This window comes from Talaromyces atroroseus, assembly GCF_001907595.1.
Source record: "Talaromyces atroroseus strain IBT 11181 chromosome Unknown scaffold_10, whole genome shotgun sequence".
Lineage (NCBI taxonomy): Eukaryota > Fungi > Ascomycota > Eurotiomycetes > Eurotiales > Trichocomaceae > Talaromyces > Talaromyces atroroseus.
Genome location: NW_017971442.1, coordinates 751,725 through 776,443, shown reverse-complemented (window position 1 = coordinate 776,443; position 24,719 = coordinate 751,725). Strand labels below are relative to the sequence as shown.

At 48.8% G+C, this 24,719-nt stretch overlaps 8 protein-coding genes across 8 annotated transcripts; 6 read left to right on the top strand and 2 right to left on the bottom strand.

Moving 5' to 3' along the window:
- Positions 1-290: 290 nt before the first annotated feature.
- UA08_07064 (hypothetical protein) lies at positions 291-2,778 on the top strand (the record flags this gene model as incomplete). The annotated part of the gene is made up of 8 exons (XM_020261963.1): positions 291-345; positions 446-558; positions 616-764; positions 823-950; positions 1,009-1,881; positions 1,945-1,982; positions 2,045-2,239; positions 2,290-2,778. 8 exons carry the CDS (start codon positions 291-293, stop codon positions 2,776-2,778), a joined length of 2,040 nt encoding a protein of 679 aa, XP_020117823.1.
- Positions 2,779-3,442: 664 nt separating this feature from the next.
- Positions 3,443-8,836, top strand: UA08_07063 (hypothetical protein; the record flags this gene model as incomplete). Its single annotated transcript, XM_020261962.1, has 2 exons — positions 3,443-8,032; positions 8,102-8,836. The coding sequence occupies 2 exons, from the start codon at positions 3,443-3,445 to the stop codon at positions 8,834-8,836; spliced, it is 5,325 nt and encodes a 1,774-aa protein (XP_020117824.1).
- A 1,226-nt stretch (positions 8,837-10,062) lies between these two features.
- UA08_07062 (hypothetical protein) lies at positions 10,063-12,172 on the bottom strand (the record flags this gene model as incomplete). Its single annotated transcript, XM_020261961.1, has 4 exons — positions 10,063-10,461; positions 10,520-10,811; positions 10,922-11,330; positions 11,386-12,172. The coding sequence occupies 4 exons, from the start codon at positions 12,170-12,172 to the stop codon at positions 10,063-10,065; spliced, it is 1,887 nt and encodes a 628-aa protein (XP_020117817.1).
- Positions 12,173-12,863: 691 nt separating this feature from the next.
- On the top strand, positions 12,864-14,476 carry UA08_07061 (hypothetical protein; the record flags this gene model as incomplete). The annotated part of the gene is made up of 3 exons (XM_020261960.1): positions 12,864-12,962; positions 13,018-13,407; positions 13,466-14,476. The coding sequence occupies 3 exons, from the start codon at positions 12,864-12,866 to the stop codon at positions 14,474-14,476; spliced, it is 1,500 nt and encodes a 499-aa protein (XP_020117818.1).
- Positions 14,477-15,737: 1,261 nt separating this feature from the next.
- UA08_07060 (Peroxisomal 2,4-dienoyl-CoA reductase SPS19) lies at positions 15,738-17,002 on the top strand (the record flags this gene model as incomplete). Its single annotated transcript, XM_020261959.1, has 6 exons — positions 15,738-15,792; positions 15,875-16,133; positions 16,188-16,351; positions 16,406-16,605; positions 16,670-16,820; positions 16,881-17,002. The coding sequence occupies 6 exons, from the start codon at positions 15,738-15,740 to the stop codon at positions 17,000-17,002; spliced, it is 951 nt and encodes a 316-aa protein (XP_020117819.1).
- Positions 17,003-17,424: 422 nt separating this feature from the next.
- UA08_07059 (hypothetical protein) lies at positions 17,425-18,606 on the top strand (the record flags this gene model as incomplete). The annotated part of the gene is made up of 2 exons (XM_020261958.1): positions 17,425-17,649; positions 17,713-18,606. 2 exons carry the CDS (start codon positions 17,425-17,427, stop codon positions 18,604-18,606), a joined length of 1,119 nt encoding a protein of 372 aa, XP_020117820.1.
- Positions 18,607-19,378: 772 nt separating this feature from the next.
- On the top strand, positions 19,379-23,149 carry UA08_07058 (putative GTPase-activating protein; the record flags this gene model as incomplete). The annotated part of the gene is made up of 4 exons (XM_020261956.1): positions 19,379-20,150; positions 20,261-20,612; positions 20,677-22,925; positions 23,112-23,149. The coding sequence occupies 4 exons, from the start codon at positions 19,379-19,381 to the stop codon at positions 23,147-23,149; spliced, it is 3,411 nt and encodes a 1,136-aa protein (XP_020117605.1).
- Positions 23,150-23,586: 437 nt separating this feature from the next.
- On the bottom strand, positions 23,587-24,480 carry UA08_07057 (hypothetical protein; the record flags this gene model as incomplete). Its single annotated transcript, XM_020261955.1, has 1 exon — positions 23,587-24,480. The coding sequence occupies one exon, from the start codon at positions 24,478-24,480 to the stop codon at positions 23,587-23,589; it is 894 nt and encodes a 297-aa protein (XP_020117604.1).
- Between the last annotated feature and the right edge of the window lie 239 nt (positions 24,481-24,719).

Genomic DNA, 24,719 nt, shown 5'->3' with positions numbered 1-24,719 from the left:
CCCGCTGGTGCCTGTAGAGAAGCCGGAGAAATGCAGGTGCAAAATGTATAGCTTCGCATGCAAAATCAGCCTGGGAAGGGTTTGGTCAGGTGTCAGGCACAGGATGCGATGCCCCAGGTAGGGAGGTGGCACCTGCCGAGCTACTGTCTGTGCCTTCCCTATGGGAAAAGGTGCAAGAGTCACGATGGCCTCCGTTTCGTCTTTCTTGCCGTTCTCTAGAACGGACCACGTTACAATCCCCAAGTCAAACTACCTAGGTACTCGGTCTTTTATCTATCTCCAGCGATAGCATGCCGAAGAGGGCAGCTCAACAAGAGGGCAGCAGCCGAAAGCGTCTTCGGAAAGGTGAGCAAACCATATCCAGGATGAGGAACGGTATACGCTTCTTTATAGCATCATTTCCCCCCACGATTCCTTGCGCTTAGAAGCAAACTAACCGGAAAAGAACATATGAAACAAGCCGAAAATCCTACCCACGATGCATCTGCAGGAGGAGAGGCCTCGACTGCTAACACAGGCGGTGAACATGTTCGCGCTGAGCCCCCTGCATGGGCCGATGTACGTGGACCCAATCCCACACCTCCGCAAGAGACAAGCTAATAATCGCGCCCATAGTATCGTACGAATCTCTGCGACGCTCTTGGCTGGTTCCGTTCGGTTCAAGGGGGCTCGTACCAGTCAAACAAGCTATGTTTCGGCTTTCTCCTTGACAAAGATAGTGGACCTCGAGCATACATTGATGATGAAATTGTGATCTCGCGAGTGTGAGCCATTGCCGATTCTGTCGTCCCGGTAGCTGATAGCATGCTAATTCCTGCAAAGAGGAGGCGGCTGCGCTTTGGAGCCAAACGGGGCTCTGATCCAACAGAAAGATCAAGATGAGGCCTCACGGTCAGTCAGATCACTTTTAGAAAGCAAGAAATCCGGGCTTGCTGTTGGTCTCGTCATCGGTCTGTCGCTCAGTCATATATCTCTTTAATCACGGACTTTATTAATGGCGTTGGATAGGCAGCAAGAATCAAACCATTATGAGGCAATTGCCGCACAGATACAATGTCATGGCCTGGTTCCGCGTTGTCGATGTCTGGTTTGAAAAGATCGATGGAAAGACCGGGGCTCGTGTTCGTTTTCAGAAACTCGACCTAGAACAGCCTAGTTGGTGGGCTATCAAAGGATCGAAAGATCCACTGCCTCTAAGCCAAAGGACATTCCTTAAACCACAAAGTCAAATCTGCGGCAAATGCTCGTCTTCGAGCAGTTTAATCTATGAACAAGGATGGATGTGTCTGCAACCAAAATGTCCTGCATTTTGGCAAATGAATGGTGGCTGTGTTCCTAAAAATCTTACGTATGATACAAGATTCTTAAGCTCTCGCGAGCCGCTCGATGACCAGATTCAGCCTGAATTCAGTCTTGTCCCAGATCTCTTGACGGATCTATCCGAAAACTCAGATGCGTGGACACAGAGGGTTGCCTGGAGAGGTGTTGTCTGCCCAGAATGTCACAAGTGTATCTCTAGAAGATACTGGAATGGGTGGATATGCCATGATCCACTAGACGGAAAATGCGTATATCCAGTGACTTGCCAATGGAAGATGATAATGGACATGCCCGCCATTTCCCTTCGATCAGTCCTAACAGGCCTTGAGCTCGGGGTCACCAAGAGAGCCATTCGCACAGATAATCAGTTCATACAACCAGTATCTCACTTCTCAAAACCATACCAAAGGTTCACGTATACCATCGAGAATGTTGGCAATATTGTTCACTTTAGTGCCAACAAATCGACTCTCGGTAAACCCAACGGCCCTAATGATTTATTCGAACGCCTTCAGAAGGTCGACCTAGGTCTTCGTCGATATCCCCTTCAACAATGTGCCGGTCAGTCGATCCATTCAGCAGTAGTCCTGGTAATTCTGAGATCCACTAATAAAAATTCTTTAGTGGAGGGAACTTTGACTTCGCATTATGCAGTCAACTTTGTACGTCGAGCCTTTGCCTTTGTTTCTTTTTTCTTCTTTTGATATATACACATTCCACGAAGGCTAACTCTTACCATAAGGGAATGCCATATAAGTATGTTGTGTCAGTCGACTCCAAAGGGTTCGATCAAGCTCCAGTCGAGATAATGTATGCTCTTGGTCGCCTCAGTTGGGCAACCAAGCAAGCTGTTGGCGAGGAAGCCGTTGCTCCCAATGAACTGCTGGCTCTTGGCTACTTCGATAAGATGTCAATCGGCGTATGTCGAAGCCCAAGCACTTTGGTTATTCTGGTTCTGACAGAGTTTAGTTCCATGATGATGGTGAATCATCTCTCGGGCCGACAATCGCGACCTTGTCCCTTGGTTCCAAAGCAACAATGAAGATTCGTTTGAAAGATCAGTATTTTCGTGGCTGTCGCTTACGCGCAAATGCTCCCCTCGCAGATGATACTGTTCTTCCAGGTTGCGACAAGTTCAGTGAGCGCAGGAAACTGAAAGAGCAGCACGAGCATGGCAAGCTCACGCACAGTGAGTATGCCAAATGTCGGATGGAATTGGCCAAGACTGTCGCAAGACGAGAGGCAGACAGTTTAATTACTTTGGACCTGCACCACGGAGACATGGTAGTAATGCATGGAGCACTGCTGCAGAACTACTACGAGCACTCCGTTTCCTCCGAAGGCAAGCTGCGATTTGCCTTGACCTCGCGATATATAAAGCCCGAGGAAGTCGAGCAAAAAGAGCATGCGAAGGGTCAGTTCGTACTGACACCAGATCAAGTGTATGATGGGGAATGAAGCCAACCCCCCTCCCTTTCAGCTCATGTCTTAGTCATCGTCGATGCTCCTTAGTTCGCTATACCTGTTTTTATATTCATACTCATAGTAACAGACACCTTTCGTGAGAATTGAAGCCTTTTCTTTATGAATTTATTATTTGGTATTTTCGAGTGCGTACAGAGTTTGTGCCGGGGTAGAGAAATTAGTGGAAACGGGGAAGCATCGCCTTCCATGGATTGCGGCTACGACGGGGGTAGCCGGCCAGTCGGGCTGAACTAGCGTGCTCCTAGCACCAGCGCGCACAGCGCAACTTCTCCCCCCCCCACCGAACAACATGCCAACGTTCAGTGTTCAGCCACTCGTTTCAACCCGGATTCCTTCGTTACAAGGCTGACGGCATTGCCTCTGCTTCTCCTCTCTTTCGTTTTGCATGGATGAGTCCCTCGCTCCCTCGTTGCGACCGCCCACCATCGCCCACCATCTCACCCTGAGCAGGCTTTCGATGGCCGACCGGCAATCCGGATCATAGTCGAATATCTCGTATCTTCGCAGCCTGCCGGGACCGTTGGCTGACATGACTCCGGGTTGAAGTAACTAATTTGCTATTGATTGTGTCGTCTGCAGCACTTCATCTTGAACCGAGACCACGAGGGCGTTTCTCCCGGCTTCTTCCTCTTCAAACATGTCTCATTACCAGCCTGGCCATCAGGCATACTACGCACAGAACAATACTGTTAACGGATCCCCGCAGCGTGTACAGTACACCAACGCCTACTCTCCCCAGCTAGACCAGACACCTTCGCTGAGGCGAACGCCTAGCTTTGTTGCCGGGGATGACTCGCTGTACACTCCCGTCTCATCAAATGAGACCATGCAGGGGAGTCAAGCGGCCGGAGCTGCTTACAATACCTTTGCAAGCACACCGCAGGCAAACCTAGGCTCGAGACACTCTCAGTTCTCCGTTGGGAGTTCGCAGCGATCCGACCCCAGCCGTGCCTCGTCCCATGGATCGTCGGCGACATCCACATACCAGACACAGCCGTATTCGTCCTCTATGCAAGCCTCGACTCAATCGAACATGGCCTACAATCCACAGCAATATGCACGTCCTCATTCTCTTTCTCAGCCGCCCTCGATGTCCTACAATCCTCAAGCATATACCGTTGTCAATCAAAACTATCAGACTTACAATCCAGCTGCTTATCAGCCAAACTCTGGGCCAACCTATGCTACATCAAACCTCCCGCGTCAACAGATGGCAATCTCCACACGTTATTATGCGCAACCAGCCACCTATGGGATGCCTTCCCCTCAATCGCAGCCACCAGCGCCGCCTCCTCGTGGTACGGATCATCCTTACGGGCCGCGTCCTCCTCAGCATTCGGACACTTCTCCCAATTCAAGTTATGGATATTCGTTCGGCGGCCAGACCTCGCCCTCATTGACTTACCGTTCATCATTACATCACGCTGGACAGTCCCCGCCAATTCATGGAACTAGCCAGTCCTATGCAAGCTCGAGTCCGCACTCTGTCCCATCCCGTCAGACCTCTCACGCGTCACAGGCATCGTCATATTTTCCACCTCCGTCTTCTGAGCCTCCAGCTCCGCCCGCCCATCAGCCTCTCGGCGACTATACTTACGGCAAACGTACAAGTATATCGGGGCCCTCGTTGAGGGCATCGGAGTCATCTCCAACGTATCAATCGCCGCAGTCGTCTTCTCCTCGAAGGACGGACACCCTCACAAGACACCCTCAATCTCGACCTCTTCCTGGTCCGCCACCGCCGGATGCCGAGGATATTGCTCCTCGCAATGGCGCTGGAAATACATATGAGGATTTAATGAAGGAAGTGGAAGCCGCTGTTCAAGGGAGTTCCCAAAATATGGGTTATAATGGAGGCGGGCAAATGTCGCCTCTGGAACGACAAAATTCTGCGGGGGGTATGCTTCGTCCATTGTTTAGTGATGGGGTCGCGCTACCACGCCTGAGTCCTGATGAACATCATACGCACAGCAATGGCAGCGTAGCAACTGGTACTGGACAGTATGTGAACTATGACGCGTATAGTGATGAGAGCGATGCGGAGGCTGCTGCTGGACTAGCAATGATGCAAATGGCAGAAGAAGAAGAAAAAGCTGAAGCCCAGCGGCAACGAAGCAGAGGCGACACAATGAGCTCTTTGTTTCCGACATATGGCTCGCAGGCATCTACTGGGCTTCAGATATCTCAAGTTGCTCAACAAGAGTCGGCCAGTGACAGTGACTATGCCCATTATGACTTGGCCTTGTATGGAGGGGGTTATGAAGGTCAAATGCATTATGGCGATGTTTCTACTTTGAACTCCGCGACAAAGTCTGCCGCGACGTCGGGATATCCGCCGGGTAATGAAGATGCTACAACCGCGTTCCATTTCACCACTCCGGCGCGGGTTGATACCGGGGGCACAGGTGGCCTAGCAGAACCTAGTGCGATGGGACGGCGTATGAGCTTCGACTATGGTGACGAAGACGCTGATCCTGTTCTAAGCATGCCGGATGGCGATATCCCCTCTGGGAGCCAAAGCCCAGAAAATCCAGAACTAATGGACCTCTTCTACCATCCCGGAATGCGCCCACTTCCACCAGCTCCTGTTGAGCCAGTTAATAATGCAAATGTTCTGCCACATCTGATTCCTGCAGGAACTTATCATACCACGCAGTATGATGAGCAGGATAACCATGATCAGTATAGACCTCTTCCACAACCTACTTCTTCAGACTTGTCCGGACTATCACTGCCAAATCCTAATCAAGTTCCGCGGTCGACATCTATGTCGAGTCATAGCAACACTCCTCGTACTGACGCGCCTATTAGATCCAAAACCGATGCGGATCGGGTAAAGTATAAGCAACAGCAGGACTTTCTGCGACAACAAGCGCCAGATCCCATCAGCACCCTAAGTTTCAACGCCTCACCAGAGCCATCTGCCATGGCTCTTGACTTGCCTACAATACCGGCCGTTAGACGGAAGAAGTTCAATCCAGCTAAATTATCTTCAGAGCAATTTCGCAAGTGCTCGGAGCCCTGGGCCTTGAGTGCAATCGTGGCGTGGGTTAAGGACTTGAGTGAAGATGAGACCGATCTCAAAGAATCAGCCGTTGTCAATGCTATTGTCGCTTTATTTACACATAAAGTCCCAACGATGAACACTGCTGATGCAGAGACACTAGGTTCTTCCGTGGTCAAGAGCATGCTTAATGAAGGCGCACTGATAATCGACGAGGAATGGGTCAAATTCAGTAACAAGACCTTGTCTGGTGTGCTGTTTCAGATTACAGGCAGTGGGTGTTATTCCTCACGCCTTCATTCTCAGGAAACGGAGATATTAGGCCGCTGCTATTCTCACCATTGCATGAGGACTCTGAAAAAGATCAATCTCCGAGCCCAAGCAATGGAACCCCAGAAGAAGGCTCAAGATTGGGTAACTTTTTACAACGTCCCCAAAGAAGTATGGGAGGCCTACCCACGCAAGGAGATTGACCGTCAAAACAATCTCCATGAGATCGTTACTACTGAAGACTCCTTCATAGGACAATTGGATGTGCTGCGAGAACTTTATCGTGATCAATTAGCTCACATGCACCCTGCGATCATTAGCCCAAAGCGCCAGGAGAAATTTCTACGGGATGTCTTTGGTAAAGTTGATGCTGTCAAAAAGGTTAACGAAGATTATCTCTTAGGACAGCTTAAGTACCGGCAAAAGGAACAAGGTCCATTTATTGCTGGCTTCAGTGATATCTTCAGAGAATGGATACGGAAAGCTAAAGGGGTTTATGTGGACTACGCAGCGACGTTCCCCAATGCTAATTATCTAGTTCGAAAGGAGGCTGAACGTAACACCCTCTTTCGTCAATTTTTGAACCAAGCTCGTGAGAATAAGCTGTCTAATCGCTTGAGTTGGGATACATATCTTAAGGCTCCTATCACCCGCATCCAGCGCTACACTTTGCTCTTGTCTACCGTGCACAAGAATATGCCCAAGGACTCGGAGGAAAAGACCAATCTTGCACTAGCCATTGAAGAAATCAAGGCTGTGGCATTGGAGTGCGACAATAAGGTTGGGGAAATGTCGAAGAAGGTCAATCTCATGGAGCTTGCTTCAAAGCTTCAACTCAGACCAGGAATGAGCAAGGAGGTTGAGCTGAATCTGGAGCATCTGGGACGGGAGATTATCTTTCAAGGCGATCTTCAGCGTCCTGGTACTCGAACAAGGTTCAATCTGGTGGATATGCATGCCATCCTCTTTGACCATTACCTTGTATTGGCCAAAACACTGCAGATTCGCGACGCGACCAAATCCGGCAAGTTCGAAGTCTACGATGTTTCCAAATTGCCTATTCCTATGGACCTTCTAGTCTTGGAAAGCACGAACGATGACCCAGTGGTCAAATCCTCGGTGAAGGGCATCTCAACACTGGCGCCTCCAACAGCGGCGGCTGCAGCACGGGGAGCTGGCCCAGGGACTCTCACACACGCAAACAGCTCTAATTCTACTGGTTCAACCTCACTTGAGGGCTCCAAGGATGACAAAATTTTGTACCCTTTCAAAGTCAAGCATTTAGGCAAGGTGCCTACCTATACACTATTTGCACCATCAATGCAGAACAGACAAGATTGGTGCCGCAAGATTCTCGAGGCTAAGACTAGACACGCTGCCTCGCTTTTTGCACAGAATGCGGAACCCTTCCGCCTACGTGTCCTGGCTGACGCCGCTTTTGCCTATTCCGAGGCGCCCGGAAGCAAGACAGTCATGATCAAAGGAACCCCCCTAGATCGTGCCATCAAGGACGTCGAAAAGAAGTATGCGAGCATAGGAATTCGGCCTAACCCAATTTGTAGAGCCGCAGTCAACTGTGCTACAGTGTTTCAGCAACCCGGCGGCCAATTGATATGTGCTATTGGCACCGACTTTGGAGTCTTTATATCGCGGTATGACGATCCACGAGGCTGGGAAAGAGCCATCACAATCAGTCGAGTCACGCAAATTGCGGTCTTTGAAGACTTCAATTTGATGTTGTTGATCGCAGACAAATCTCTTCTGGCGTACCATCTGGATGTAGTCTGCCCGGTCAGTGGTAAACCCTCTCAAACATCTCAACACGACTCTGCACGTCGAGCACCGCAAAAGGTATCAGGAACTCGTGAGGTTGGCTTCTTCTCTGTGGGCAGAATGAAAGACCGTGTCCTTGTATTCTACAAAAAGCGAGACGGCATTTCATCAACTTTCAAGGTTAGTCCTTATCTCTCAAGAGAGAGAGAAAGCCACAGAGAGAGAAGCATAAGCTAATGGTATTCCTAGGTGATTGAGCCGGTCCTACACAAATCAGCCTCAACCCGCGCCCGCTTTCATCTAGGTCGTCGTGGCCAGACGGAATTCTTCCGCGAGTACGACGAATTCTATATCCCTGCCGAGAGCTACAATATTAATCTCTTCCATTCCTCGCTAGCGATATCAACGCAACGCGGTGTTGAAGTTCTGACACTTGACAAAAAACAGCCATGGTCTCTACCTAACCTCAGCTCGGCAGCACCGGAGGCGCAGCCTTATTTGACCAGTATTGGAAACCGTATCAAAGACTTACGACCACTGGGTATGTTCCGACTGAGCGATGGCGAGTTCTTGCTGGCATATAGTGAATGCGCGGTCTACGTCAACCAGCTTGGCGATGTGTCTCGAAGTGTTGTCATGGAATTTGTTGGGCGAGCGCACACCGCCTGTCTCTATGGCAAATTCCTAATCTTGCTGAATGACGACTTTGTTGAGGTTCGCAATGCCGAGAATGGTCGCTTGAGACAAGTCATACCAGGGCGTAACGTGGTATGTCTCGATGACGGCGGCAACATGGAGGCAACTGGGGACACTGCCTCGCAAGAAAGCAATTTCGCCAAACATGCTGCTGTTAATGGCCAGGCCTTTTCCACTAGTGACCTCGCCCGCAACGGCCGCACTGTGAAGATCTGCATGCAACACCCGGAGTACGAGCGCAGCCAAATTGTGGTGGAACTCATCGAAAACGAAGGACAGAAAGAATAGTACTAGTATGAAGAGCTGACGATCCTTTTATTCTCCCTCACATTGCGCTTATGTCCATACTTTTTTTTTCCTTTTTTTTATGGCATCGTTTGGTTCCTTTTTTCTTATTCGCTTTTTCTTTTCTTTTTATCTCTTGGCAACATACTCTCATGGCCTTTTCGATGATTGTTTTTTTTTTGTGGTATAGGCAACTTATTGGCAACTGTGTGATCTTGGGAGGAACAGGTGGCAATATCTAGAAGACTGCCAGGTTATTGGGCCGCATGGTGGTATAGAGCCGCTGGGCCCTGGTTATTCCCCCTACCATGCATACAGTGAGCATACAGTCCCCAAGAAGAAGCTAAGCTATGGAATAGTCTTGTAAGCTTGTTGGACTGAGCGATGATTCCTGATTGTGTCATGACATGAAACTTTCTGCGCATATGTACAGCTTGTCGTTGCTCTTTATAATCCTAACTCAACAAAGCTTGTATATATATCTAATATGTACATCTACACTATATGAATGAACATACGTCCTGGTGCAAAGTTTGTAAAGTTTGTCATTTTTCGCCACCTGCAGATACCTAGGTATTTTTTTCCCACATTGACTCCCCAAAGCCAGTATGAAAGATTGTTCTTGTCTTACTGTAAGGAAGATATGTTTAGCAAGCGGTCAAACAGTTCGCTGCCAAACTCACACTTCTATTTTAGGCCTAGTCTAGAATGGCACTAGGAGCAAGCTGGAACAATGAGGTTTGACTTCATCCTGATTAGGTAAGGCTCCATTTTATGTGTATAATTATGTTAGATTAATTGGGTACAATGCTCAATTTTGTGCTTAAGTTTTCCTTCCTCAGAGTACGTGAAGACGGGTCGGGCGAATTTAACCGTATTGGGAAAGTAGGTAGATAACTCTTGCCACTACGGAAGAGCCTGGAAGTAGAAATTCCACATTAGGCATTGCCAGATTAGTCCGCTTATCCTCTTGGCTGCGGGTCTGATCTCTTGGCTACTTCAGCCTAGTCAGTTTATTGGTTACAAGGCCACCTCTGAAAGAAAGTTAAATGGAGTTCTTAGCCCTAACTCTCCTTTACAATGTTTTCTGACTGATTGAAATATTTAACTAATTATACGGTATACGATTAGATACGAAAAAGGCCATAGGTGTTTAAAATTTGTCCATATGCGCCGAACTTAGCGTCCGCTGAGTTGTGAATCTACATGGCGCAGACTTCACTACGTACTCAGAAAAATGAGCCACTCCATAGGTTATATCGAATGTCCTGGTTACTCCCAAAATCCCAGTCGACGAAGGGGTTCGTATCTAGCCCCGGCCCTGGATATCCACTGACTTCTAGAGCCTGGTCTACACCGTCAAAGGCATTAGACGCGTGAAGGGCACTCCGTGGTGGGTCAATTATATGATCGAGAAGACGAGTGAACCTTGACTTGATAGTCTGGCCCAGTTCAAAATGATTCGACCCCGGTTCAGCAGCCCATTCAAGGCACGAGACAAAGACAATGAGGTCACGGATAGTATCGCCCCTGGAAGGTCGCGCAAATGAGGGTACAGATGATGAAGCAGACTGGTGAAGCAAGTCTTCCAATAGTACTTCGGCGGTGGGCAGCCCGAAGGGAAGAAGCTAATAGTGCCGCAGGATTAGTTTCAGCCTTTAGACACTGCGTCAGATACAACCTTACCACACTGCTCAAGTCACTCCTAATCGCTCGTAGACGCTCACGTTCCCTGTTGATCACAAGAATCGTTGATAAGATGTCTTTTGCTACGGAAAGTAGATTGGCACGTGGGTTGGAGGGTGACTTTTGCGCTCGGAGTCGATGAACCAGGAAAAGCGAATAACGTTGCTCCAGATAGAGAGCGAACAAAACCCAGACGTTTTGATAAGGGACGAGCTCTGTCCACATTTTTGGAGAATATCGTAATTGAGCGGGACAGGAATCCCACATTGACTGGAGAGTACTTATTATTTGTCTACAGTTCTGTTAGTACTCCAGCCCTAAAGCCAATTGATGATGGACTTTCAATGTCCTTTGGGGATTTTGGCAGCATTTCGATGGAGCGAGATTTAAATACTAGCATACTTTGTTTTTTCCGGGACGTTATGGGAACCTGTACCAAGGTGAAGCTCGAGGATCTCTTCGCGAACAGTGGACAGCAGGAATCGAAAGTGGAGGTATCCGGGGATTTCAAGTTGATTTTCTCCGGACTCTTCCAGATGCAGCATGTCGAATCCCTGTGTGAAGTTGTGGACTGTCATCACGCTGTTAACTTTGAATAGGGGGTCCAATTTGCAGTAGTGGCGAGTCAGAAACGGTGGTCTACCAAGGAATGTGGCAAAGAGCTTGTCCATGATATAGACCATTGCAAAACATCTCAGGCGCCACTTGTTTAGATATTTCGGGCGTTTGTCTTCGCAGCCTGTGTCTTGGTGTATCCCAGTCGCAAACAAACTAGAGGTTAGCTCCCCAATGGCAGAGTAGAGCCAATGGCCTTTCAAATTTCGTCAGTCTCGAATGCTACAAAATGTGAAGTCGTAGAAACGTACTGGAATTCCCCCATTTCTGAGACGCAAGGAACATCTGATTATATTTCAGACAGACTACCAGCTCGTTACATAATGGTATCCCATTACAAATGGCCAATACTTGCTCTGCCATTTCTTGGAATTGGGATAACATCGTCGACTTCTGGCAGTTACTGTTGGGATCGAGGAAAATAATCTCTGACTCCGAGATATGACACAGAGATAGACAAGCCATAACTAGCACGTTTCCGATAGTCTCCCAGCGGGTATTGGGACCCGTGATACGCAAGCAGAATTCCTCCAGAGTAGTTGATTGGGTAATCGAAATAGGACGATATGAATTGTTAAACATGCGCGTAGCTGCTCTTGAATATGAGGTGTCCTCTTCGCTGGGGTTTTCCTTGAATAGATCCCATAGATGGTCCAGTGTTTGTCGCATAATTATCCGAGGGATGATGACTAGTCGACCTAGAGTATACATTCGGTCAACTAGTTTTCGGATCAAGACGGCGTGAGCTGCCACAAAATTGGCAACCTGCACACCCAACTGCAGTTGCCTGGGTTCGACAGTCGTTGTGGAATGAAGGGTTGCTACTCCTTCGTCGTCAATACTGCGGGGAGTGTTTACAAAAATGTAAGAATGATTCTCATCTTGCATTGGAGCTCGATAGCTTGTTGAACCGAAAAAGCCTGTGCTTCCTAGGGCTGATGTGTTAATTTCGATTCCTCGAGGCTGAAACTGTTCGCTGCATGGTGCGAAAGTCGGACTCGAGGGCGCTCTTTCATACATTAGCGAACATATCGCCATTTGGTAAAACCTGGGATTGCTCACGCTGCTGGTTCCGCAACAATGGGTGACCTCCTCAACTGCCTAGACGCATCCCCGGAGCTGCTCGCATAGCAGGGCACGATTCGAAATCTGCTAGTCGTCGACGTGCGGGAGTAAACGCACATGGTGCCTCTACGGGCACATCGACCGCAGGTTGGCATTACATTATCGCATTTCGCTTTTGTCCTCCGACACGCGTCGCATGACTTCCGTTTTCTGCTGTGACAAGCAAGGGCGGATGTGCGGTCGGCCATGTGGCGCCAGTGGTAGTTACCGGATTGTGCAAGAGTGAGATCGATGGAAGCCAGCATCTTTCCCCAAGTCGTCCCCAAAGCCGGGGGTGGCCCGGCAATATCGGACTTTGGCCCCGACGCCGGAAAAGACTTGCTGCAAAAGGAAACCCCACTGACGGGACCCACTCTAGCGTGGCACATCATAAAGTTAAGGTATACTCCGGTATTGCTGTTACCGTTTCTATGCATACAAAACACATACGTGCTTGTTTGGCGTAGATCGCTTCATTAGCGTAGTCAATACGTATATAATCCATTCATGAGCCCTGTGTCTAAACTTTTGAGCTAATCAGCTCCTCTCAAAATTTACCCTCCGGTTTGGCGGCCTCCCACCCCTCTGACCTTCCAATGCACTAAAAGCCGAGACTGTAGATACAATGAACCCAGGCAATCATGCTGGTAGCCACGGGGTCAGAACGACCAAGAGGGATGAAGAACCTACATCCGACCTATCACTCCCTTCTCGTCATAAACTGGTATGGATCTGCTGCCGAGAGGTTGGAATATCGCTAAAGTAACGGTGGTGACTAGGTTAGCTGGGAAGGGCCAGATGACGAGCAGAATCCCAAGAATTGGCAAATGAGCACTAAGTGGACCATTACTGTGATGGTTTCCTTTTATGCTTTTATCTCATCGGTGTCATCTTCCATGATGGCCCCCGGTCTTGGAACAATTGCAGAGGAGTTTCACGTTGAGGACGAAATCGAGTCCCAACTCATGTTGTCAATTTTTATTCTTGCCTTTGCTATTGGGCCTTTGTTTTTTGCTCCGCTCTCAGAAGTGTATGGGCGTGTCCTGGTGTTACAAAGTGCGAATATGATCTTCCTCGTGTTCAACATTGCTTGTGGAGTGTGTCAATCCAAAGGGCAAATGATCGTTTTTCGGTTCTTCGCGGGGCTTGGGGGTAGTGCGCCACTAACAGTGAGAAACATCCCATAGTACAGTCTAACCGTTCGTATCAGTCTAACTATCGTATCAGATTGGTGGGGGTGTATTGGGCGACTTATTTCCGCCCGAGCAGCGTGGTAAATCCATGGCAATCTATACTCTCGCGCCGTTGCTCGGACCAGCTGTCGGGCCCATAGCAGGAGGGTTCATCAGTGAGAACATTCCTTGGAGATGGATCTTCTACACAACTTCCATCGCAGACGGTATTCTGCAGCTTACGTCGCTCCTCCTACTGCGCGAAACATATGCACCTAAGCTATTGAGAGACAAAGCCCGAAGTCTTCGCAAGGCAACCGGCGACCTTGAACATCAGACTGAAGCTGAGAGGGAGAGTCACGGAACCTTTTGGGGCAAGTTGAGAGTTTCACTAGTTCGGCCATTCCGACTTTTGGCCACTCAGCCTTTGATTCAGTTCCTTGCTGTATATATGGCCTTCCTGTACGGCCTGGTGTATCTAGTCTTGTCATCTTTCCCCTCCCTCTGGACGAACCCGGCCTACTACAACGAGTCTGTTGAGATCGGCTCACTTCATTATATTGCTTTGGGGATAGGGTTCTGGGGTGGCTCTCAAATCTGCGCACCGCTAAATGATAGGATTTATCGAATTCTGACTGCTCGAAATGGCGGAGTAGGACTACCTGAGTTCCGAGTGCCGCTAATGGTAATCTCAGCGACTCTGACTCCAATCGGCCTATTCATATATGGCTGGTCGGCACAGGAGCGTACACACTGGATCATACCAGATATCGGCGCCTGCCTTGTTGCCATTGGAATTATCAGCGGCTTCCTCTGCATCCAGACATATGTTGTTGATGTATACACAAAATATGCGGCCAGCGCGTTGGCTGCTGTGGTTTTCCTTCGGTGCTTGGCTGGTTTTGGATTCCCTTTGTTCGCACCATATATGTACGACAAGCTACATTATGGGTGGGGGAATAGTCTATTAGCTTTTGTGGCGATCGGACTCGGGGTTCCAGCGCCCTTGAGTCTCTGGAAATTTGGGGCTAGGCTTCGAGCCATGAGTACATATGCGGTAGGTTGAAACTGTTGGATTAAGTGAGGATCAAATCTCAATATCCGAGGATCCTAGGTGATAAATACTCCCTACACCCGGCCTAGGGGACAAGCATAGAATCTTGTATACTATGATAAACATTTCCTTCTCGTTCTGGGAAGCATTCAACCATCAGTATTACGTTAATTCAACCCATTCTGACTTGGCATCATTGCTTGTGCTGGTTTTCGACACTGTAATGACGCCTTTTACATGAGGAATGCCCTGATTATTGCCGAATACTCCAGAACCTCACGCGCATTGTCGGTATAGTACGGACGTAGTAAGAGATCACGGTGTATAACAATGCCTCCACAGGAAAACGACAGTGTTAGTAATCTCTCCTAACCGTGTTCTTCTGCAGTATCGCGCTGATGAAATCCGGGTCCTTATACAAGTCTTTTCTTAGCATAACCAAATTATCATCTTAAATATAACTTAGAATTAACTCCCTAATAAGGTTTCAAGGCATTTAAAGAAGGATTACTATAAAATTACTATGAAGTATGTTTGTCGCAAATGGATATTGACAAATCTAGGTGAGTAAATAACTCGTAATGGTCTAAAATTTTGGACTGGCACGAGTGAGTCGATCATTCCGGAGCGCTGCGATCTGTAGCCTGAGATAGGTAGAGATGCGTTGCCCTAGATCCTAGTTAGACTAGTCAACAGCTTGATATCTGCTGCTGCCCACGTTTACAACTTTCCAAGAGGGGTAGCGGTAGTAGCACAAGAGACTTCATTGTTTCATGCCTGGATCTATGAAGGATGCGACTTCATTTCCAGTCTTGGAGATGTTGCATTCTATGTATTAATTCATGCTTTTCACAGTTGTGACGCGGGCATGATTATGATTTGTTGTGTGTTTTTATTTCCTCCTCCCATCTATTTTCATTTACACACTTTTGATTTTAACCTGTAGAAACAAACGCAAAGAAAGATGAAGCGACGATGTATGTATGAATGAAAAATAGAGCCGAGCCGAGGTCCTCCGGCTCGCCTGCGGGGGAGAAACCCTTTTTTCAGTTTATAGTTACTTTCGCCCGGGCAAGCCAAAGGCCCACCTGAGCTGCACCTCTATCGAATCATCGAGTACGGCCGTAATCCAGCTGGAGCTCCCACGACTGGTTCATATATATATTTATACATACCGGCGCCAGGCCCGGTGAATATACCTTGTTTCTGTCTGTTCGTCTTTGGCCTCGACACTGCAGCAGCCCCGGCACGTTTACTGTTGAATTAGCCTGCCATGGCTCTTCCCAAATCCGAGTATCTCAGCGATGTCTGGAAAGACGGTTTATTCAGTACGCCCCTTTGCGGCCCTGGTTAATTCACAAGGTCTAACTGACGACCACGTTTCTGTGCTGACACCCATCTGACTCTTAGAGGACAAGGTGGTTTTCTGTACTGGCGGAGCAGGCACAATATGCAGCGCGCAGGTCCGCGCTCTTGTCCATCTCGGAGCCAATGCCTGCATTGTCGGGCGCAATGTCGAGAAATCCGAGAAAATGGCGTTGAATATTGCTACCGCGCGCGCCGGCGCAAAAGTCATTGGTGTTGGCGCTACAGATGTTCGCAGCTTCGAGAGCTTAAAGGCCGCAGTCGACCGTTGCGTTAAGGAATTAGGCGGAATTGATTTTGTGATGTGCGTTAGGGCCACTATAACGACATGTGTGTACGCTAATTTCAAAGAATATAGAGCTGGTGCTGCAGGGAATTTTCTAGCCTCGATTAATCAGCTCTCCCCCAACGCCTTCAAGTCGGTCATGGACATTGATGTCCTAGGCTCCTTCAACACCGCCAAGGCAACACTTCCCTACCTGCAGCAGTCTGCAGCGAGGCACACAGTTGACCCGAAATCTTGTCAGAGCAACATTCTACAACCCATCAAATCGACTAGCTAACCGTTAATTGTAGTGCAACCATCCCCTCGCGGTACTGGGGGTAGAATCATTTTTGTCAGCGCCACCATGCATTATACGGGGGTGCCTTTTCAGACCCATGTTACTGTGGCGAAAGCGGGCGTTGACGCCTTGTCAAACAATATCGCGCTGGAATTCGGTCCGTTGGGTGTCACCTCGAATGTTATTTCCCCGGGGCCAATCGCCAACACGGAGGTGAGCGGAATAATAAGAGTCACGTTCTGTCAGTCTGCTAACCTGGAGAACCCGAATTTCACAGGGCGTTGAACGTCTTCTGCCCAGCCATGCCAAAGAAGAATCTAGGAGAGCACAGCCTCTTGGCCGTTATGGCACAATCAGAGATATCGCCGATGCTACAGTATACCTATTCTCCGATGCCGGTAGCTATGTGGCCGGGCATGTGCTTGTTGGTACGTGCACACTTATGCGATTGTCTTTATTAATAATGCTCATGATTGTGACTGCTGTAGTGGACGGGGCTTCCTGGCGCATGCCCTCTGCCTCGATCGGAGCCAACATGAAATACCCGGACATGCTCCTGTCGGGAGAAGCTGTAGCCAACGTCAAGGGACAGAAGAAGGCCAAGCTGTGATGTGCGTTGTGTGTAGTTACTTGTTGAAATAAAATGATAGATGCTCAAGATAAGATGGTGGCTCAGCCCATGCCGCATCATCGCGTCGCCGCTTTTGCGCAAATCCGCGTCAGCCCAACTGTAGCGTGGACGCTCACTAAAGCAGCGTGGCGTGTTGCCTGCATCGGGCCTAGCCAGCAGCCCTGTCAGACAAGGCGCAGCCAATCAGCGCAGAGAAGGCGCCGGCCGGCTTACGTAGCCTCCCCCACTGCCTGAGGCCGATCGTCCCGCATCGCCCCTTCGGACCTTCCGTCTTCCACTCTTGACTTCGTTCTCTGCTCAACTACATCCTGCTTCCACTGCAGAACCTGTCGACTCTTCATCAACCGTCGCGTTACTTACTCTTTGCATTTCGTGTGTTCCGCTCTGATATTCCACCAAATATGTTGTTCCGGTCTCTCGTGGCCGCCAGCGCGCTCTCCCTAGGCGCCTCGGCTTTCCTGGTTGTCCCAGAAACTGACCACCACCACAATCTCCCTGTCGCTCATGCTATTGAACTCGAAGATGCCCGCACCGAGACAGTCCAGCTGGCCTGTGATGACTGTCCCTTCCCAGAGACCGGCTCCGATGGCGTCGTCACTTGGACCGAAGCCACCCGGTCTTCTTTGGTAAGTCGTTTGGATCCCCGGGATTATCTAGGACAACTCGTATCTGACGGAATAAAATAACAGGATCTGAAATTTCGTGCTCAAGATGGCAGTCTCTACGTGAATGATGCCCGCATTTTCCCAGTCTCTCCCGACACCGTCGAAATGGTCAAAGCCGTGCAGCGAAGGGAGTCCGATGGCCAGGAAACTGAGAATTTGAACCTGGGTTTCGCTCTCATGGCCTTTCCCTTGGCCCCCCCTCGAGATGACATGGAACTCCTCCAGATTCGGTTTTCCCCACTCGACATTGACGGCCACCCAGCGCCCCTCGACACTGTCTCCATCACAGTCATTCAAACTGCAGCTGGCGAGCTCTTTATCATACAAACTGAGGTCGAGCTTCCTGCTGGACAGGATGACCATGATTCATGGAAGAACTGCAAGGGCGATATTCAGTGCGTGAGGCACCTGGTCTTTAACCGCATTCGTGCCTTGGTGCGGAGCGCACAGGCCCATATGATGAACTTGAAGTCCAAGCTTGGTTTGGGTATCGGTTGCCATGGCAAGCCTCAGGCTCCTCCTCACCACAAACCTGGTCATCACCGACAAGGAGCCGGTAAGTTTGCGGAGGATGACCACGAGGGCGACCATGAAGGCCACGGACATCCTCACCCGCATCACCACCATAACCATGGTCTGCGCCGCACACTGTTCCATATCGTCCGCTTTATTTTGGCTCCAGCCATCCTCGGTATCCTCGCTGGTCTTACTGCTAGCGCCATCGGCATGCTTTTCGGTCAAGCTATCGTATTTTTGTGGATGCGCTACCGCCGAGCCACCAGCAGTCGCTCTACCTCGAGCTTGGAGCAAGGCTCTGCTTCCGAGAAGGCTGTTCTGATGGAGGAAGACCTGAATGAGGAGCTTCCCCCATATACTGACGATGACCACGCTCACGCAGAATACACGGACGCCAAATAAATCACTATCTTTTGCGCGCCTATGGCTACACGTTTCCTTGTCATACTCATGTACACATCTTCAAATGGTTTTTTTGGTGGAGGGTTTTCTGGTGTACGACGGACTGGCGAACTAAATTGCTTGCTTAATAACTTACTCTCATTACTTGCTTTGCTTCTGTCTTTTATTCTTCTTGTTTTCCTTGTTATATCCCCCCTCACAGTGTCATCTGGTAGCTGTGCTACCTGCTTCTCCGCTACGAGAAATTTCTATTTCTATTTCGTGTGTCAGATTTCACGGTATGATTTTGCGGGCTCTCGGTCTCTTTGTTGCAACGTAGGATGATAGCTATTTTTACATTGTTCGTATTGTTTGGACTTTCGAGATATCCTTAAAATTCTCTTGTCTTTTTCAACTTGCTAGGGTAATAATACACGTGACCGTGCGTGCCTCCGCATCAAAGCCGCCGCCAAGCCGACAGGATGATTTCACCTGCAACTCAACTCTCACTTCGTATACAACCGATCTTCTGTGTCATAGTACATTCATTCGCTGCCTCTCGTCGGCCGGGAGCTGAGCAAAATTATGAAAAATGCCAACATCCTCTAAGCCATGATTTAATTAGTCTATTTGCCAGCTAGTCCTACCGCCCATCTCATCGTTTGTTGTTTTGGGAGCTGCTCTCAGCCCCAGCCGACGACCTCCGCGGTCTGCCATCGACACGTTCAGCATCATTGGACAAACAACAGCTAATTGACGAGGTATCGCTCGTCCGCAGCCTGCTGTCCAAATCATGTTTCAGTTTTCATCCCTGGTCCAAAAGGCCCAGTCGTTCATTGATCCGGCCAACTTCAACCTCCCAGTCATCTCGTCCGCCGACCGCAACCCCTCCAAAGCCTCTCTTTTCCGCCAGCAATTCCGCCTCCCAGACTCACAAAATCCACTGCAGGAAATAACCGCTGAACTGATTCTCACCATCAACCGGGGAGGATCATCAAACACCCATGGCGAACGCTCGGACCAATCTGGAAATCGGTATACGGGCCGTCTACACCTGAGCGAGCGCTTTCTGTCATTTTCTACTCAACCTACAAGCTTTCTACCCTCTGCGTCTCATAGCTCCTCGACCGTTTTCACCGGTCAGACTCACGGTACCGGCCCATCCGGCAATGGCTTCACGTTGCCCTTGTGTTCTATTCGCCGTGTCGAACGACTCAACAGTCTTGCCAATGTGTTTTCGCTAGCATTGACTACATGGAACGGGGCTTTGAATCCAAGTGCGGCTAAAAGCCCAACATTTGTTCCCCAGAAGTTCACCATACAACTAGTTGGAAGCAGGCAGGCCTGCGAACGTTTCTGTGATGGTTTACGGAAGGGGCTGCGAGAGAGTATAAAGGAGATTGAAAGCCTGCGCTCAGTGGTCATGGATGAGTACTCAGAGTACCTCTTGACCGTTCCTTCCAAAAGCAAGGAAGACTCCGATGCGACAGCAAGACAGCCGCCTGATGCCGGACTTGGTATGGTCTTTCGCTATCCGGGAGATGCTCGCAAACTTCGCGATCGGAGTAAGATGAGGTTATGGGCAGAATACTTTAGAGGTATCTATAGACATATGTTTTTTGATTACATATTCCAAATGTGAAATGATATCTGACCTATCTGACCTCGCACGCAGAAAATGGACGCAATGCCACATTACTTCGCCAGCCAACGTTTCACAAACTCATCCGTGTTGGTTTACCGAATCGCCTAAGAGGAGAAATATGGGAGCTGACTTCGGGCTCGCTCTACCTACGTTTGAGATCACCGAAACATTACGAAGAAACCCTGAAGAAATTTTTCGGTCGAGAGTCCTTGGCCATTGACGAAATCGAGAAGGATTTGAATCGAAGTCTGCCTGAATATCCAGGCTTTCAGAGTGAGGAAGGCATTGGACGTTTGCGCAGGGTTTTGACTGCATACAGCTGGACAAACGAACAAGTAGGCTATTGTCAGGCTATGAATATAGTTGTCGCGGCCTTATTAATGTAAGTCGCCAGGGTTCAAGATGGATAATTTCCTGGGAGGTAAATAAGCTAACAAAGACTTTAGATATATGTCAGAGTCCCAGGCATTCTTTCTGTTATCGGTTCTCTGTGACCGACTTCTGCCAGGGTACTATTCTACAACAATGTATGGCACGTTGCTGGATCAGAAGGTCTTTGAATCCCTTGTTGAGAAGACAATGCCAGTACTATGGGAACACCTTGTCAAGTCTGACGTGCAGTTGTCAGTTGTCTCTCTGCCATGGTTTCTATCTCTCTATATCAACTCAATGCCCTTGGTCTTTGCTTTTCGGGTTTTGGATGTCTTCTTTCTCGAAGGACCGAAAGTTCTCTTCCAAGTCGGACTGGCTATCTTGCGTATCAATGGCGAAGAGCTCTTGGACGTGCAGGATGACGGCTCATTCATATCGATACTGAAGTCGTACTTCTCTCGCTTAGATGAATCAGCGCACCCTCGCTCAGAAAATCCTAAGCTTAGAGCTATTACCCGATTTCAAGAACTGATGGTCGTGGCCTTCAAGGAATTCTCGGGCATCACTCATAATTCTATCACTGAGCAACGGGAGAAGCATAAGGATGCAGTTTTGGAAAACATTGAAAATTTCGCGAGGCGTACATCTATTAGGAATCTTGGCCCAGAAAGTAAGAAGCTGAGCATGGATGATCTCGGCACAATTTACGATCGCTTTTACGAGGTTCTATATGACCAAGAACAGAGACAGAAGCTTCTGGATCAAGAGAAGAAACAAGAAAAGAAGAAGGTCGAGCGCTACTCCATTCTCGGTCCTCCTGTTGACGCAGAAGTCGGACGCGTTGGGCTTGGTCCAAGTCCAACACATATGGACTACGATGCCTTTAGGCAGTTCTTAGCAAACACAGCGAGATGGGCGATTGCAGATTCTCCCAGTCATGGGCGGTATTCCGAAAAGGACCGCAATGGTAACAACAATGGAAGTGTTCGCAGTCGAAGCACGTCAAATGCGAAATGGGGCGATAATGCAGAGCCGGCTGACCACGAGTTCATGCAACGCCTATATCGTAAATGGAACACTGACGGTAGCGAGGGTTTAAGTCTGCAGAATGTCGTTGTGGGATTGGCGAAGTTGAAAGGCACGCGCGATATCATGAACTCGATAAATTACTTCTTTGATCTTTATGACGACAGCGGAGATGGTCGGATTGACCGCGAAGGTATATTGAGAATCTCAGAAGCACTACTCTTCCTGTCACGAAGAGGCTTTGATGGGGCGCTTACCCCCAGTGAGACTTTGGAGGATATTGCTGAAGCAGGCCTACCACTTGAACAACGCGACAAAATGAAGCTTAGCGTCGATGAACGGTTCCTTGGTAGCGTGAGTTCTTTTATTCGACGTTGCTTTGAATATGCGGATCCAAGTCATCCGCAGAATCAGCAACAGGATGATTCATCCGCTAAGGAGGCCGATAATGCCGCCACCAAGTTGGATGCATTCTCTATTGGCGACGATGAGGAAGATGAAGAAGACCTGATTGAGGTAGATGAGAAGAAGCCCGAAAAAAATTTATCTGCTCCCTCAACACCGATTTCGAAAGAAGCGTCTTCGAATCCTATCAAGTCGCCATCTGGTCGTTCAGAAGCGGCGAATGCAGCTCTTGATCCAAATAACCCATTACATATAACCCTACCTACTTTTAGGATGGTTGTTCTAGCGGACGAGCTCTTGGAACAATTTTTTGAGACCTTCTTCCCGCTATCGTTCCGCCTATCAGATCACCCCAACCCTGCTTCAATGACGACATCGACGTCTCTCTCATCTAACCTCACTACATTCTCTAATCTCGGCTCCGCGCGCTCTACATTGGGCGCCATGTCAGGCGCAACTGTTGCTGGAGCATCGGGAGGCATTGTCCCTCCTAACAAGGGCCTTCGTGGCGTGTTGGATAATATTGTCTCGGACGGAATGCGCATGGCAGCCGAGGTGCGTAAGAAGATGGAGGAGGCACAACGCGAAATGGAACGCAACGCCCTGGGCACGCGCAATGAGGATGATGACGAGGAGGAAGATGACGACGGCAGAGGCCTGGTCACCTCTTCTACAATCGTTGGTGGTATCTCGAGCTGGGGAGCCGGTGCATACGGCATCGATCCTGAGCGGCGCAGTGTCCGCGAGCGCGACCGAGATCTTCTGGAAGGCGCTGAAGCAGAATCCGTCCTTGACGGTAAAGACACCGTCTCTCACCAGCCGTCATCAGACTCCACCGATGATCGTCCCCAACATACACCGTCTCCGTCTCCCAGTAAAGTGCCCGAGGAAGGTGTGAGCAAGGTTGAATTCAACGCTTAGAACATAATCACGTTTTGAATTTGTCTTGATACGAATGAGCTATGTACTTGTTTATCTGTTGCTGCTGTTATTAAAACCCCTCTCCGCTATGAAGAAACTGGCGGGTTATGTAGGTAATGTTCGGACATATAGTATAACTATTTGTGATTGTAAATAGGCGAGAACCAAGAACAAAAACTCAAGAACAAGGCCTGACCGGCGGCTGCAAGTGATAATGTAGCGTGGCAGTCGATTGACTTTTTGACTGCGGCGAGAAATACATGCGATTTGGTCCGCTGTAGAAACTTCCAAGACCGGGCCTTCAAGTTCGAGTTGATCTTGTGTTCCTAGGTACTACGCTTAGCGAGGTTAAATAATAATGATGTTCCAGGCATTTTTGTCTCTGTCAACTTCTTCTTGTCAATCGTAGGCAAGACTAGATGGCAATAAACGGCTTACATGTGTCTTAAGTCTGATATTAGAATGTTCTTAAATCAACTTGATTTAAGAAAATAGAAAACTTCTCGATGAATCAAGGACCGTGGAAAAATGTAGGATCCATGAACAAACGTACAAGATGCATTCTACATAACACCTAGACATACAGCAAGAAGTTACTGTTGTCACGATGACCACCTTTCCAGCTATATGCTCTATTCTAGAGAAGGCGCTGGTGGAAACTCTGTGGCCTGGATTTCTCTTGCTGCTGTCTGTTTCCAGTCTTCTCGCCATCTCGACAATGCAGGCCGACCATAAACGATGTCGCCATAACCCCAAGCCATTCTTTGACGATCCAACTCCTCGGTCACTTCGTTGTCTGGACACAGTATATAGAACTTCTGTTCCGCCATTTTCTGACTCATGAAGTTGACGACCTCTTCCGGTGCCCAAGCGCCATCTGGTTTAGTGGGGAAATATGCAGTCTGCAGGCCCGTATACGTCCAGCCAGGTACGAGGAGGTGAACGCTGGTGTTGGTGTGACGTAAATCAAAGGATAGATGCTCAGCAATAGTCTTCACCGCACTTTTTGAGGCGTTGTATGCTGGATTACCGGGTGGGTTTGTAATTCCCTGCTTGGAGCCGGTCAGGACTACTGCGCGCTGCAGCTGCTCGTCTTTGTTGCCCGTCAGGCTGTCGATGAATGTTGCAATGCCGTTTGTGTAGCCCAAAGTATTGACGGCAAATGTTTTTTGGAAGTGTTCAGGATCCTGCCAGGGAGTTTTCCCAGAAGCTGGTTTGAAAGCACCGCCAGCATTTAACATGAGGAAGTCAACCCCGCCAGGGTAGAGATTGAGGATTTCCTGGCGGATCTTCTCCCAGTCACTCAGGTTGGAAACATCGACTGTGAATTTAGAAACAGTAGTAGTGGAACTATTGGAAAGTTCGCTGGCAGCCTTATCAAGGCCGCTTGCATTAATGTCTAGAAGGCATAAATTCATGCAATGGGCATGACAGAACTTGGCGGTTGCGAGGCCAATCCCAGAGGCAGCTCCTGTGATGAGAGCAGTGGCTCCTTCGCGGAAGACGGCATGCAGAGTGGCTGTCATTTTTTTTTTTTTTTGTTTTCAATAGATTCAAGGGTTAACAATGGTGGATGATGAAGTATGTAGGGAAACATGTATCAGTTAGCGGGGGAGGGGTTCTTGAATGATTTTAAATCTCTTTCGCTAGTTTTCAACCACTTGCCCCTAGATAAGACTTATCGCACAGGAAACACCCCGGTGCCTCTACATTCCTGTAATTTTAAGAATCCAATTTCTAGTTTTATGATACACGTGATATATCA